This window comes from Garra rufa, chromosome 4 (genome assembly GCF_049309525.1).
Source record: "Garra rufa chromosome 4, GarRuf1.0, whole genome shotgun sequence".
Lineage (NCBI taxonomy): Eukaryota > Metazoa > Chordata > Actinopteri > Cypriniformes > Cyprinidae > Garra > Garra rufa.
This window is the reverse complement of record NC_133364.1, coordinates 5,867,811-5,882,173: the sequence shown is the minus strand read 5'-3', so window position 1 is coordinate 5,882,173 and position 14,363 is coordinate 5,867,811. Positions and strand designations below refer to the sequence as shown.

The window sequence follows — 14,363 nt, the reverse complement described above, 5'->3', positions numbered from 1 at the left end:
CCTTAATTTTGACACTTGATTTTTTTTTTTTTTTACTTTTCTAGAAAATCCTTCTTGATTTAAGAATATTTAAATATTTTGGCTGGAAATCAAATCTAAACAAGAAAAGCATTTTTTCCAGTGCATCAATGTCAAACCAGTTTCTGTGCTGGTTTATTGCTGGTCCGAAATGGTCCAACCCTATCAAGTCCTAATAAGCTGGTATTCTTCCTTGTCATCCACTTAAACCATGTCTGGACCAGCATGAACCATAAGCAGGTGCTCTAATATTAAGATTTAATATTGCAATTTTTAAAGATTTTTCAAGTCCCATTTTCCAGCTCATGATACAAGGACGCATACTCAATGTCAATGCATTTATACCTGTTATTTACAGTATATATGAAGAATATACAACATTAGTTCAGTTCACAACAGACACATACAGTGTTTTCCTGTAGGCTGTGTGCTGTATACACATGCATATGACAGCAGACAGGGACATGGATAACAGTCTGCCCTCAAAAAGTGTTTTGCATTTGCACAAAGTGGCTGTTTTACAGTAACACACAGTAGAAAACACATTCATCTACTCCAGCTAGTGCAGACGGTCGGAGCGCGGCACGTCGACGACGTCATGAATGAGAGAAAAGCAAAGAGAAAGAGATGCGGGAAGCAAGAAGCATTTGACAGGTTTCCTCAAATTGGACGTGGGTCTGAATGAGATGCCGAGACATTGGGTTTTTTAGATTTTGGAGCATGATGATCGAGTGCAACGTGTTCGTTGTGTGCTTCAGGCCTCAGGTGCGCGGGTGCAACAAGAGAGGAGGTCTCACAAGGTTTCTGTCCTGATTTGAAAACAACACCCACAGATAATTACATAAAGCCCTCTGTATGAACCGTAACAATCGATCAGTCCCAGATTTGACGTCAGTGCAGGAAAACCAGCGCATAAGATAAGCAAGAATAGAACGAAGATACGCTTTAATACTCATTAAAGATCGCCACCTGCTTATAGTTGTAATATTAGATCTACAAGTCACAAACAGAGCGCTAAACTAACGTTTACACTCAATTTCATGCAATACTGAGGCCTGTGAGAGGATTAATGAATTAAACACCGAATTGGGATCAGAACTGGGTCTTTCTACGATAGCGGTGACATTTCCATGAGCATTATTCAAGTAACAAAAAAATAAATAAATAAACATCAATTAAAATCAAATAAAATATAAAGATTTTTTTATTTTATTTCAACTATTTGCCAAAGGGAACATTTTAATTTAGTATTAAATTTAATATATATATACATACATACATATACATATATATATATATAAAATACAAAATTTTGTATATGATTTATATTTTTATACTAGAATTAAATACTATTAAAATATTTTCTTTCATACAGGAATAATAAAATAACATAATTTAAGTTATTACAGCTAATTAATATTAAAAATGCAACTAAAATTAACAAATATAAATATATAATATAAAATAAATATATAAATAAAAATAAAATAAAAGGGAACTTAAATTAAATTAAATTAATTGCATTTAAATTACTTAATTTAACTTGGAGTATTAAATAACACTAACTAAAACTGAAATAAAAATTAATAAAAATATAAAAAAAATATGATAAAATATTAGTATATATATTGATATAATGATATATATAAGAAAAATCGCAGCAATTACAGAAAGACCCATTTATTTAAAAAATAAATATTTGAAAATGTTTTTAGCAGTTAAAAACGGCATGCAGGGAAATCATGGCAGGCTTGGGTTGAGGGTTTGATACCTGTCAAATGCTTCAAGCCCTGTGTGAAGTGTTGCAGGTTTGTGTGGATCTGATATGGTGCAGCACACAAGACGTTTAATGGGAGGACACAGGCACCTCTCATGAAATACAGCGATATTTAGACAGAAAAGACATTTAACAGATGTTTGGGCCCATGCACGTCCCTCTCTAAGTGCGTTTTGACACTTCCTGCGCTGTTTGGCAGCTTGTTATTTGGCTGTGAGTTTTGTAGTATGGTGTTTTGCCAAAATGTGAATGTGTAGGGGTAAAACAACAACGAAAACATCAATGCAACTGATAAAATGACAACAAATGGAAGAACACTGCATCTGTTATACTGCAAATCACTGCTGCAGATCAATTTGCTGTAAAAACAAAACAAAAAATGTTGCAATGTCATTGGCCACCTTTAGGACAGCTGACAAAGAATGATATTCCCTGAGAATTTAGTCATTTGCATCACTTCATCATTAACATACATTCAATGCAGCGTCACTATCACGTTCCTGTAAGCTCTCACAAGATTAATGAGTTAAAATCTGACCCATTCTGATCTTTACTGCTAAGTAAAATGGTGTCTTGTATTTCTATAAACGTGACTTGACAATTTACATGGGCTGCGCCCTTTTCTTTTATACTGTTTATCCACTGGATGGCACTGCGACTATGGCTATGTTTGGAAAAGCATACTGCAGTATGCATACTGTACACAGTATGTAACAGAAAACCTACTACTTTGCCAGCTTTCATAAGATAAAAAGAAACAGTTGGCCCAAAAATTTCAATTTGCTGACAATTTTCTCACCCTCAGGTCATCAGAAATGTAGATGAGTTTATTTCTTCATCAGATTTGGAGAAATGCAGCATTACATCACTTGCTCATCATGTGAATGGGTGCCGTCAGAATGAGAGTCCAACCAGCTGATAAAAACATCACAATAATCCACTAGCAATCCACACCACTTAATAAACATCTTGTGAAGTGAAACGCTGCATGTTCATAAGACACAAATCCATCATTGACGTTTTAATTTTAAATCTTTGCTTCTGACCAAAATACAAGAAGGAAGCAATATTATGGATAACGGACTTGCATTTTGAGAAGCTTCTAGTAAAATAAAAAAAAAGCAATTTAAAATGCATTTATTATTCCCTGACATCGCTCGAGACTTACTGGAAAAAAAAAACTGTAATTAAACTTTATTTGGAGTACTACTTGTGCACAATGCACATTTTTTAATATTAAGCCTAAAATATGTTTTAATGTCACTGTTGATGAGGATTGTATGATCTTCAAATAATATCGGTCTTTAAATGCAAAGTATTTAAACCACTTAGTAGCTCCACTTTAGCACAATCAGATTTACTTAAGTGTATCTTTAGTTGGATTTCAGCACAATTAAAACGCATACAAAATTAGTTGTTCCAATTTAGCAGACTTTAAGTATACCAGACAGAAAAGTATAATTGCAGGGTATTTTTATTAAGTGCATAATATGTTAATGTATTTGTAGCTTACTTAGCATGAAATAAATGTATTTTAAATACATTTTAGTATATTTATTTTTCACTAAGGGCAATGGTTTATTTAAAATGCCTTAATGATGGATTTGTTTCTTAGAAAAACACAGATGTTAAATGATGGACTGGAGTGGTGTGGATTACTTGTGGATTATTGTGATGTTTTTATCAGCTGTATCTACAGTTGTATCACGGCCAAATATTGTCCTATTCTAACAAACCATACATCAATGGAAAGCTTATTTATATAAGTCTCAATTTAAAAAAATTGACCTTTATGACTGGTTTTGTGGTCCAGGGTCATTAATTAGTATTTGGGCTTAAGATGCATCAAAATAAAACTAATAAGGCTGTGATTTAATTAAATAAATCATTGTAATGCAGTGTTTTCAGCTTGCAATAAATGCTGCTCCGCACAAACTCATCTCTGCTTCTGCTTTGAGTTTGGCTTTCTTATAACGTGCTTTTGGGAATGCATTCATTTGGACAACTTTATAGGTGATTTACTCAATATTTAGATTTTTTTGCACCCTTAGATTCACGATTTTCAAATAGTTGTATCTTGGCCAAATATTGTCCTATCCTAACAAACCATACATCAACGGAAAGCTTATTTATTCAGATGATTTTAAGCCAAATTAAAGGCTTGGTGGTTCAACATTTGAAAATCAAGGAAATTAAGATAAATATTAGTAATGCAATTACACAGTTGTACTATAAAATGATTTTTCTTAAATACATATATTTTATTTTATTTTACAGTGAAATGGACTCTCATTCTGATGGCACCCAATCACTGCAGAGGATCCATTGGTGAGCAAGTGATGCCACATTTCTCCAAATCTGATGCAGAAATATACTAATCTACATCTTGGATGGCCTGAGGATGAGTAAACAGTCAGTAAAGTAATGTTGTTTAGTGCATTACTTGAAAAAATAGTATGCGATGTGTATTACATACTACACTAGTATTCAATTCCAAACATAGCCAACTTTCTCAGACACTGAAACTGCATTCGGCATTTCATATAAAATCTTAATTGACTCTCTTAATTGACAGTGTTGACAGAATCACACATTCACCCTGATACACACCAACAAATCCAAAAAACGTTAACGTCCTGTTGAATCTGTCTTAAAGTCCCTCATTTGTGTACTCGAACAGTCCACATGCGCTCAGATCGGGACAGAGCACGCAGTGAGAACACAGTGTCCTGAGAACTGATCAACAGTCTCTTTTGAAGAAGGCCAGGCCACTTGTGCTCCATTAAATCCCTGAGTAAAAAAACGAAAACCGAAACATTCAAGCACAGAAACCAGTGTGTGTCCTCCTCTCTGCGGCACCCGTCAGTAGCGGGGATGCTGGGAGCCGTAGTTTCTGGGATACAAAGGGCTGTAGGTGGACGAAGGGGGCGTGTAGCGGGACGTAGAGCGCTGGAAGTGGCTGGGAAGGGGGCGGGATTGGGGTGAGCTCCACATGGAGCGGCGACTGGCCAATAGGGGCGAGCGGTAGGGCGAGGAAGGGGCGGAGCCTGGGGAATAGTGCGACTCGCTTGCATAACGACGGGCCAGGATGGAAGTATGAGTTGGTAGGTTGGTGTAAGTGTGCGGTTCGACCACATACGCCCGGACGCCCATCGCCCAATGGCGGTAAGGTGTGGTTGGGGCCGTCCAGGAGGACAAGGAGGACGATGCGGGAGACGATGGGGCTTCCAAAGAGGGCGGGCTGTTGGGGGCAGAGGGCTGAAGGGGTGAAAAGGTGGGTGTAGTGGGCGAGGTGATGGCGGCTGCCGCCGTAAGGACCTCTGTAATTGTCAAAGGGGTGTCGGGAAGGGGCGGGACTGGCGTTCCACTTACTTTGGGAGTGCTCCTCCTCAGCCGGGACGTTTTTCCAACGCGGGTCCGGTGCGTCTGCTCTTGGTCGAACTCCAGGTCTTCCAGTTTCTGCGTGAGGGCGAGTTTTTGCTGGATGGCCATGCGGAGGAGAGAGTTCAGCGTCTTTTTCTCGTCCTCGGCTGCCGCCAGTTGTCTCTGCATCTCGTCCAGCTGAGACACGTACTCGTCACACCTGAGCAGAGAAAAAGGACCAGTCTTATCATGGTTATATTTGAAGCAATAGCCAACAATATATTGTATGGGTCAAAATGATTGATTTTTCTTTTACGCCAAAAATCATTAGGATATTAAGATCCTGTTCTATTCTTTCTTATTGTAAATATATCAAAACCTAATTTTTGATTAGTAACATGCATTTTTTTATGCAACTTTATTTGGACAACTTTAAAGGCAATTTTCTCAATAATTAGTTTTATTTATTTATTCAGCTTTCAGATGATGCATAAATATCAATATAAAAAAACTGACCCTTATGACTTCGTGGCCCAGGGTCACAAATTAGTCAAAATGAAACTAGTAAGGCTGTGATGTAATTAAATAAATGATCATAACCCAGTTTTTTCAGTTTGAAATAAATGCTGCTCCACACAAACATATCTTTTATTCTGCTCTGAGTTTGGCTTTATTATAATGTGCATTTGAGAAGAACCTTCTTCCCGGCTGTTATGTCTGTAAAGTGTTTGCAAGTCTTTATAAAACACCTGCTGTAAACGAAAAAGGAGCTTTAAAGGGCTTCCTGTAGTTTTCAGTCAAAGGCTTGATGGTTCAACATTTGAAAATCAAGGGAATTAAGATAAATAGGTGATCATGGACCACAAAACCAGTCACAAGTACCATGGGTATATTTGTAGCAATAGCCAAAAATGCATTGTATGGGTCAGAATTATAGATTTATGTATTTAGGAAATTAAGCAAAGATCATGTTCCATGAAGATATTTTGTACATTTCCTACCATAAATATATCAAAACTTAATTTTTGATTAGTAATGTGCATTGCTAAGAACTTCATTTGGACAACTTTATAGGCGATTTACTCAATATTTAGATTTTTTTGCACCCATAGATTCCAGATTTTCAAATAGTTGCATCTCGGCCAAATATTGTCCTGTCCTAACAAACCATACATCAACGGAAATATTATTTATTCAGATGATTTTCAGCCAAATTAAAGGCTTGATGATGGTTCAACATTTAAAAATTAAAGATAAATTTGATTTGGATTTGGAGATTTGGAAATTAAGATAAATATTAGTATTGTAATTTAACAGTGGTACTATAAAATTATTGTTTGTTTGTATAACAAAAAGGTCAAAATAATGAAAAATAGCAGATTTTTCCGCATTATGCATCCCTAATTAGTAAACATCAACTATTATGTGCTGTGAAAGCTCTGGCTGACTCATTATTCAGTCGTCTGTCCACCTGAATTTGCTCTCGGCTGCAAAAATAAACCAAATCACAGATAAAAAAAAAAAATGCTCATCTTGTCAGATATTGCTTCTGCTGCAGTCTCCAAACTCGTATATGATGCTGTCAGCATCCTGCACCAGTGAACGTTGTAAAACAATGTTGGAGAACTAACTTAAATACATTTTCAGCAGCATGGCAACTGGAAAATACAATAGCTTTTCCAGTAGCTATGCTATTTTTGTCACTTTATTGTTCACTTTCTCCTAAAATAGTTTGTTAGTTTGGATGATGCATTGAAATGAACTGCAAACAAATGAATTTTGAGTATATGAAATCTTCTCACCGTGTGGCAAACATGGCTCTAAGGGAAGAGAAGGTGGCCGCATCCTCTTTCAAGGCCTTTAGCTCGTTCCTCAGCTTCATCATAGTCTCTGTCACCATGGTCTTCTCGTTCTCGTATTTACTCTTCAGGTTGGCCAGAGCCCCCTCAGCCGTCTGTGAGCATTACAACCATCATTATGTCCAATTAACAACTAGTTCTGCCAACAATAAGCTAATTAAGCACTGCTGATATAATACAGAGCTAATAAGAAAGCCCTGATTCATTACAACCAATTAAGGTGTTGCTGAAAATAATTAAATTTGACTTTTCAAACTCAAAACCATTGTTACATGTGGATTATAATAGCAGACCTGCACAATATAATGCATTTGATATATAGGATATATTTACCAAATAATTGCATGGTTTAAAGGCTCACAATACCTTCTTAAATCTAACTTATCTTTCAATGAACTGAGCGCTTGTCGTTGCAGTAACTAAGAACTCCTCTTGTGTGTGTTTGCACATAATAATGGATGTAGTAATTACTTTGTGGCCCATAGAGCACAGCATTTTCCCTCTGGTGTTGGATCTATAAATCGTAACGTCCATTAATCATCTCTGGCCTGGAAGGGTCATACAACATGCTTTATATTACACAGTGACCAACAAGGAGAAAGAAATGATGTGTCGGATGGAACAGTCCCTTTTCATCAACATTTCATTTTACTCCCTATAGATCAAACGTGTCCATCGAGGTGCAGCACTCTGCCTGAAATGCCATGTTTACAAGGTAACAGAGCTTTTTAGAAAGAACTACTAAATGTTAGATTTCCCATGTTTGCCAGATTAGCGACATTTAAGTCTATGAAAGTTACTTAGGCATTTGTGTTCACAATGTAAGTTGACGGAAACATTGCATGAATTAATCAAAGCACAAAAGGTGAGGTGGTTGAGTATGGTTCTTTTGTGGGTCCTTTCAAGGAGGACTACGATCATTTGGGCTGTTTACACCTTATATCAACCCAAAATTTGCAGTTGTAAATGAAAAGAGGTGTGGTTGGTCTTTTAACAGTCCGATCACATGGTCTATTCTAATCTAAGTGGGAATTTCTTGGCTAGAATAAGTTGTAAAGTGGACAAAATCTAATATGCAGATAGTTACAAATCTTGGTATGCATGACTACTGTAGGCAAACCATAGCAATTCTTGGGGAAACGTAACAGTTTTACTAAGACACATAGAAACTATAGAGCAATGCTCTTGATTTGAGGTTTTTGAGGAAAAATGGAATTTAATGGGGATCAGCGGGCTGAAGGTCCAAATTGCAGTTACAATGCAGCTTCAAAGTAGAGGTCGACCGATATATCGGTTTTGCCGATTAATCGGCACCGATAGTTGATTGGCAGAAATTGGCAAAAATCCATGCCGATAGTTTCTCCTGGTTACGTCCGTTGCTACAGAAGCTGAAAAGGTCCTCATTATACAGCACATTTCCTATAGTCTTTGTTATACAGCACAAGAGCGGCCTCTAGTGGCGGAACTCACTGACAGCACGTGTAGTTTGTTTAGACCAGGGGTGCCCAATCCCTGTTCCTGGAGATCTACTATCCTACTATCCTAAGTTCAGCTCCAACCCTAATCAGGTAGCCCTTGATAATTACAGACAGCTGTGTTGGAGCAGGGCTGGAACAAAAGTCTGCAGGTAGGTAGATCTCCAGGAACAGGGTTGAGCACCCCTGGTTTAGACACATACGAAAAATCTTAGTGCGCAAGACTAGTGTAGGCGGAAAAATGGCTACTCATGTGGAAATTGAATAGTTGTATCAAGAAAAGAGACATCAGATTAAGTTGCAAAATTGGTTGAGTATGGTTCTTTTGTGGGTCCTTTTAAGGAGGACTACGATCATTTAGGCTGTTTACACCTTATATCAACCCAAAATTTGCAGATCTGTAAATAAAAAAAGGCTAAATCCGGTTGGTCTTTTAACAGTCCGATCACATGGTCTATTCTAATCTAAGTGGGCATTTCTCAGCTAGAATAAGTTGTAAAGTGGACAAAATCCGATATGCCGATAGTTAAAAATCTTGGTATGCATGACTACTGTTGGCAAACGATAGCAATTCTTGCAGAAACTTAACAGTTTTCCTAAGAAACAGAGAAACTACAGAGCAACGCTAAAGGATTAGTTCATTCCAAAAATGTTTTTCTTTCTTCAGTCAAAAAAACAAAGGTTTCTGAGGAAAACATTCCAGGATTTTTCTTTATATAGTGGAATTTAATAGGGATCAGCGGGTTGAAGGTCCACAGTTTCAATGCAGCTTCAAAGTAGAGGTCGACCGATGTATCGGTTTTGCCGATTAATCGGCACCAATAGTTGATTGGCAGAAATTGGCAAAAATCCATACCGATAGTTTCTCCTGGTTACGTCCATTGCTACAGATGCTGAAAAGGTCCTCATTATACAGCACGTTTCCTATAGTCTTTGTAATACAGCACGAGAGCGGCCTCTAGTGGCGGAACTCACTGACAGCACGTGTAGTTTGTTTAGACACGTATGCAAAATCTTGGTACGCAAGACTAGTGTAAGCGAAAAATGGCTACTCTTGTGGAAATGTAACAGTTGTATCAAGAAATGAGACATTAGATTAAGTTGCAAAGTGGACAAGACTACAAGGTACAGTTCACCCAAAAATCTAAATTCTGTCATTAGCTATTGACCTCATGCCGTTCCGAACCTGTAAGACCTTCATTCATCTTTGGAGCAAATTAAGATATTTTTAATGAAATCCGAAAGCTTTCTGAACCTCCATAGACAGCAAGGGTCCTTCCAAGTTTAAGATTCAGAAAGTAAGTAAGGACATCGTTAAAATAGTCCAAAACAACAAGAATACTTTTTGTGCACAAAAAAACAAAAACAATTCAATCAACAATTCTTCTCCTCCTGAATTGAATCCACTAAATAATTGAAACCACTTTTTTTAACAATGTCCTTACTACCTTTCTGGACCTGTCTATGTAGCGTCAGAAAGAAATATCTTAAAAAATATATTAATTTGTTTTCCGGAGATGAACGAAGGACTTACGGTTTGAAACAGCATTAGGGTAATTAATACCAGAACTTTCATTTTTGTGTGAACTCACCATTTAGGTTGATGATCTTGGTACTCAAAACTACCGTAGGCAAAAGATGTGGACACGTAACAGTTTTACCAAGAAACAGAGCTACAGAGTAACGTTAATGAGAAGTCAAAGAGTCTCAGTCAATGTAAAGACTCCCACAGTTCAATACTCTCAGGCCTCATGGTAATCAATAGGATGCTGGGTAATAAATAGAGCTGATTAGCCTACCTGCTTGTTGGCTTTGAGCACAAGACGCAAAGTTGCGATCTGCTCCCTCTTTGTGCTCAGGAGCGACTTGAGCTTGAGAATCTCCTCCATGCAGGCCTCCTTGTCCTTGTCCATCAGCGGGGCGAGTTCGCTGGCGGCCGCTCTCTGGCGCGACAACTGGAGAGAGCGGTCCACAGCTTTCTGTAAGTGCTTGATCTGGTCTCGGATGATGGCGTTGAGGTGGTGGATGTTGGTGGGTTCGCGACGGAGATCGGATCCCGTGGCCGACTCAGGTGCTGGGGATGATGACGATGATGATGAAGAGGCACTAACGACGGGTGAACCCAGCGGTGTACGGACCGGGCTCTGCTCAGCAGTGAGAGGTTCTTTGGATGGAGAGTCCGACGGGCTCCGAGACTCGGCGGACGTGGCGGCGTTAATCGCTGCTAAGCGGCGTGCGAGCCGCGGGGTCAAAAGCACGCGGTGGTCATCCTGCCCCCTGTGGCCAGCGGTGGACATGCGCGTCGGGGTCCGGCCCTGCCGGTAATAGTCCAGCGTAACGCGGTTAGGTGTCTCATTGTTGCACAGGCAGACGTGGTGGTAAAGTTGCGCTAACTCCTCACTGAATGTCGCCAGCTCGTCTTGGGCGTTTCCCAGGATTCCCTGCGTCTCCAAAGCCGTGTTATTGGCTGCCCGCAACTCCCTTTCCAGATTCACCGCCTTCTCTCGGCTTTCCCTGCAGCTGCGCTCCAGTTGAGCCACGTGCGTCTCCAGCCCTTGCATCTGCGCCTTGCCCTGCTCCTCCGCCCGCACTCTTGCCTCCACGCACTCATTATATCTATCCTTCACCTCCTTTAGCTCCGCCTTCAGTCCGACCACCTCCGTCACAGCCACCCTATATTTGCATTGCAGCAATTCCAGACTCGGCCCCTCCTGGCCACCAGGGATGAATGTTGCCGCTTCTTCTTCGTCTTCCTCTTCTTCCTTGTTTTCCTTGCTGCTGCGCTGGCGGCGGAGTTTTCGGAATCGCTCGCCCAAGCGAATGGCCTTGTCTTGCTGCTCTGTCAGTGCCCCCTGTGTGTGACGGAGCAAAGCCTGTGATTCCTGCAAGCTGTTGAGTAAAGACGCCTTTTCACGTTCCACCTGCGGCACATAAACAAACAAACTAATGAGTTTACTTCAAGTCGAAATCTAGCTGGTGATGCTGGTCAACCAGCAGGGTCTTGTTTATTTGACTAATAGATACAGTTGAAGTCAAAAGTTTACATACACCTTACAGAATCTGCAAAATGTTAATTATTTACTAAATAAGAGGGATCATACAAAATTCATGTTATTTTTTAGGGTTGCTTCCTAATAGTCGACGAGAAGAGGCTTGGTCGACCAAATTATCAGCCATTTTAGATGGCAGCTCAATGTTAACTGAGAAAAATATGCACTTTTGAAGTGTCTGTGCGGAGTCTGGAAGCTAAACAGTAGCGTGCTCCTTCTTAAAAGATTTTTTTTTTTTTTTTTTGGTCATACAAATAAAAGTAACCCATCTTTCGAATCTGTAAAGACTTCTTTCTTTCTTTTTTTCTTTCTTTCTTTTATTTATATAGCACTATATAAATACAACACAAAGTGCCCAAAGTGCTTTACAAGGTAAAGATAGAAAATAACACATCCACATAATAAAACAAAATAGCATTAAGACTAAAAACAATCCTAAGACATCAACCATTTAAAATGATATAGAAAATAGATGAAGTTTTAATTTGGATCTGAAGGTAGCCAAAGTTGGTGCCTTTCTTATAGCTATTGGCAACTTATTTCAGAGATTTGGTCCAATCACAGCAAAGGCACAATCACCCTTAAACTTAGATCTAGTTCTGGGAACTGTTAAGAGTGACTGATCGTTGGATCTGAGTGATCTAGAGGGAGCATGTTTTACAAAGAGGTCTGCAAGATAGGATGGGGCGAGGTTATTTATCGATTTAAACACCAGGACCAAAATGTTAAACTCAATTTTATATTTTACAGGTAGCCAATTAAGCGAAAGAAGAATGGGGGTGATAAAGACTTATTTGTGTGCACTCAGAATTACAACGAAACGTTGCGCTTTTGTGAAATAATCAAAGCAAACAGGATGCACATTCTGCTGTCTCGGCCTCTGTAAACTTGAGAGTTAAACTTCGCAACTCCATGTATACTTGCCTTACAGACATGAAAAATATTTAGAGTAAAATGTCTACTTTTAAATGAACCAATTCAAATAGAACACAAAAATTCTCAGATTATGTAATCCGTATGAAACATGCATACAGGGTCATCACTACTGTGGAAAAGTCTTCTTAAGCTGAAAATAATGAAAGCACTAGGCTCAATATTATGATTTATGTGGTCTATTAATAAACGTGCGACTAATAGTCGACTAATTCTTAAAATGAACTAGTTGACCTCTGAACAGTTCAACTCTGCTGAAAAATCCTTCAGGTCCCACAAATTCTTTGGTTTTTCAGCATTTTTGTGCTTTTGAACCCTTTGAGATGCATCTTTTCACACCGAGGACAACTAAGGGACTCATATGCAACTATTACAGAAGGTTCAAATGCATACTGATGCTTCAGAAGGAAACACAATGCATTAAGAACTTTTGAACAGAATGAAGATGTGTACATTTTTCTTATTTTGCCTAAATATCGTATTTGTTTTCATTTGGTACTGCCCTTCAGAAGCTAGAGAAGATATTCCATGTTTCTCAGAAGACAAAATAAGTGAACTTTACTCTGATTTTCAAATTCCAAAAGTTTTCACCCCCCCAGCTCTTAATGTATCGTTTTTTCTTCTGGAGCATCAGTGAGTGTTTGAACCTTCTGTAATAGTTGCATAAGAGTCCCTCAGTTGTCCTCAGTGTGAAAAGATGGATCTCAAAGGGTTCAAATACACAAAAATGCTGAAAAATCAAAGAATTCGTGGGACCTGGAAGATTTATCTGAAGAAAAGCGGGCAGTTTAATTGTTCAGGACAAACACAGTATTAGAAATCAAGTGTACAGTACCTAAACTTTTTATAAATTTAACTATTATTTTCTCTCTTTGTTGGACTATATATAAACATCTTTTATGTGAAATCTTATTCAGGTCGGTACTAAATAAAAAATAACATGCATTTTGTATGCTCCCTCTTATTTTGGTAAAATAATTAACATTTTGCAGATTTTGCAAGGTGTATACAAACTTTAGACTTTCCTCAGTTGATTAATCACAGTACATTAAGAATGGATTTCTATTTTTATTACTCTCTTTATATATATATTGCATTTTTATAGATTTCTGACTCAGTGCATGAAAAAAACTAGATAAAGTGCATGTTTTCTGAAAAAGATGCCAAATGGTTTTGCTAGTAATGTCTTGGCTTAATCCAATGCATGTAAAGGATCAGTTTATTGCTCAGGAGACTTAATGGAGATAGGCTTAATTTAATCAACTCTGTCTCATTCGTTTCTACTAAAATGAATTTACAAGCAGGTCAGACAAGGTCTGTGCATTTTGTACAGTTAATGCATATCTAATGTTTAACACGGATGCATAGTTCATATGACTCAAATGAACTTGCACTAGAAACAGTGATCTCTTGTGACAGGAAGGATATAAATAAGCCAGTAGCATGGCCCATTAGTGTGTATGGGGGTCTCATATTTCATCCCACGACACTGCAGCATCCCGTTGTAAACAGAACAACGCCTAAACCAATGCAGCAGTCGTTTCTCACTATTTAGGGTCTTGAGCATGAGTTTGAAAAGCTTTGAAATATGGGAATTAAGAGCCAAAAGATATATAAAAGAGATATTAAAGAGCTAGATTTATTATACTTCTGGACTTGATAAGAGCTAAAAGGATAAAGCCAAATCTTATTTCATGATATAGTCATTTTACATTTACATTTAATAATTTAGCAGACGCTTTTATCCAAAGCGAATTACAAATGAGGAGAACAACAGAAGCTATTTTCTTGATATAGTCAATTTTTGTTATTTTATCTTTATTATTAATTACAAGAACACAGATGCAAGTAACAAACTAAGGACAAATACAATAAAACAAAGACACAA

The 14,363-nt window shown here is 38.1% G+C and overlaps 1 protein-coding gene across 2 annotated transcripts in view; it reads right to left on the bottom strand.

The window, feature by feature from the left end:
* Nucleotides 1-14,363, bottom strand: part of LOC141333512 (protein bicaudal D homolog 1-like) — a 44,211-nt gene that overhangs the window by 5,030 nt on the left and 24,818 nt on the right. The window contains exons 5-7 of one of the 2 annotated variants that reach the window (XM_073838539.1): nucleotides 10,292-11,413; nucleotides 6,961-7,112; nucleotides 5,168-5,378 (exon numbers count right to left, since the gene is read on the bottom strand). In XM_073838539.1, coding sequence (XP_073694640.1) covers nucleotides 5,168-5,378; nucleotides 6,961-7,112; nucleotides 10,292-11,413 — 1,485 coding nt within the window. Of the gene's footprint in view, nucleotides 1-1,579; nucleotides 5,379-6,960; nucleotides 7,113-10,291; nucleotides 11,414-14,363 lie in introns of those variants that run through there. The other variant, XM_073838538.1, reaches the window with a different exon arrangement.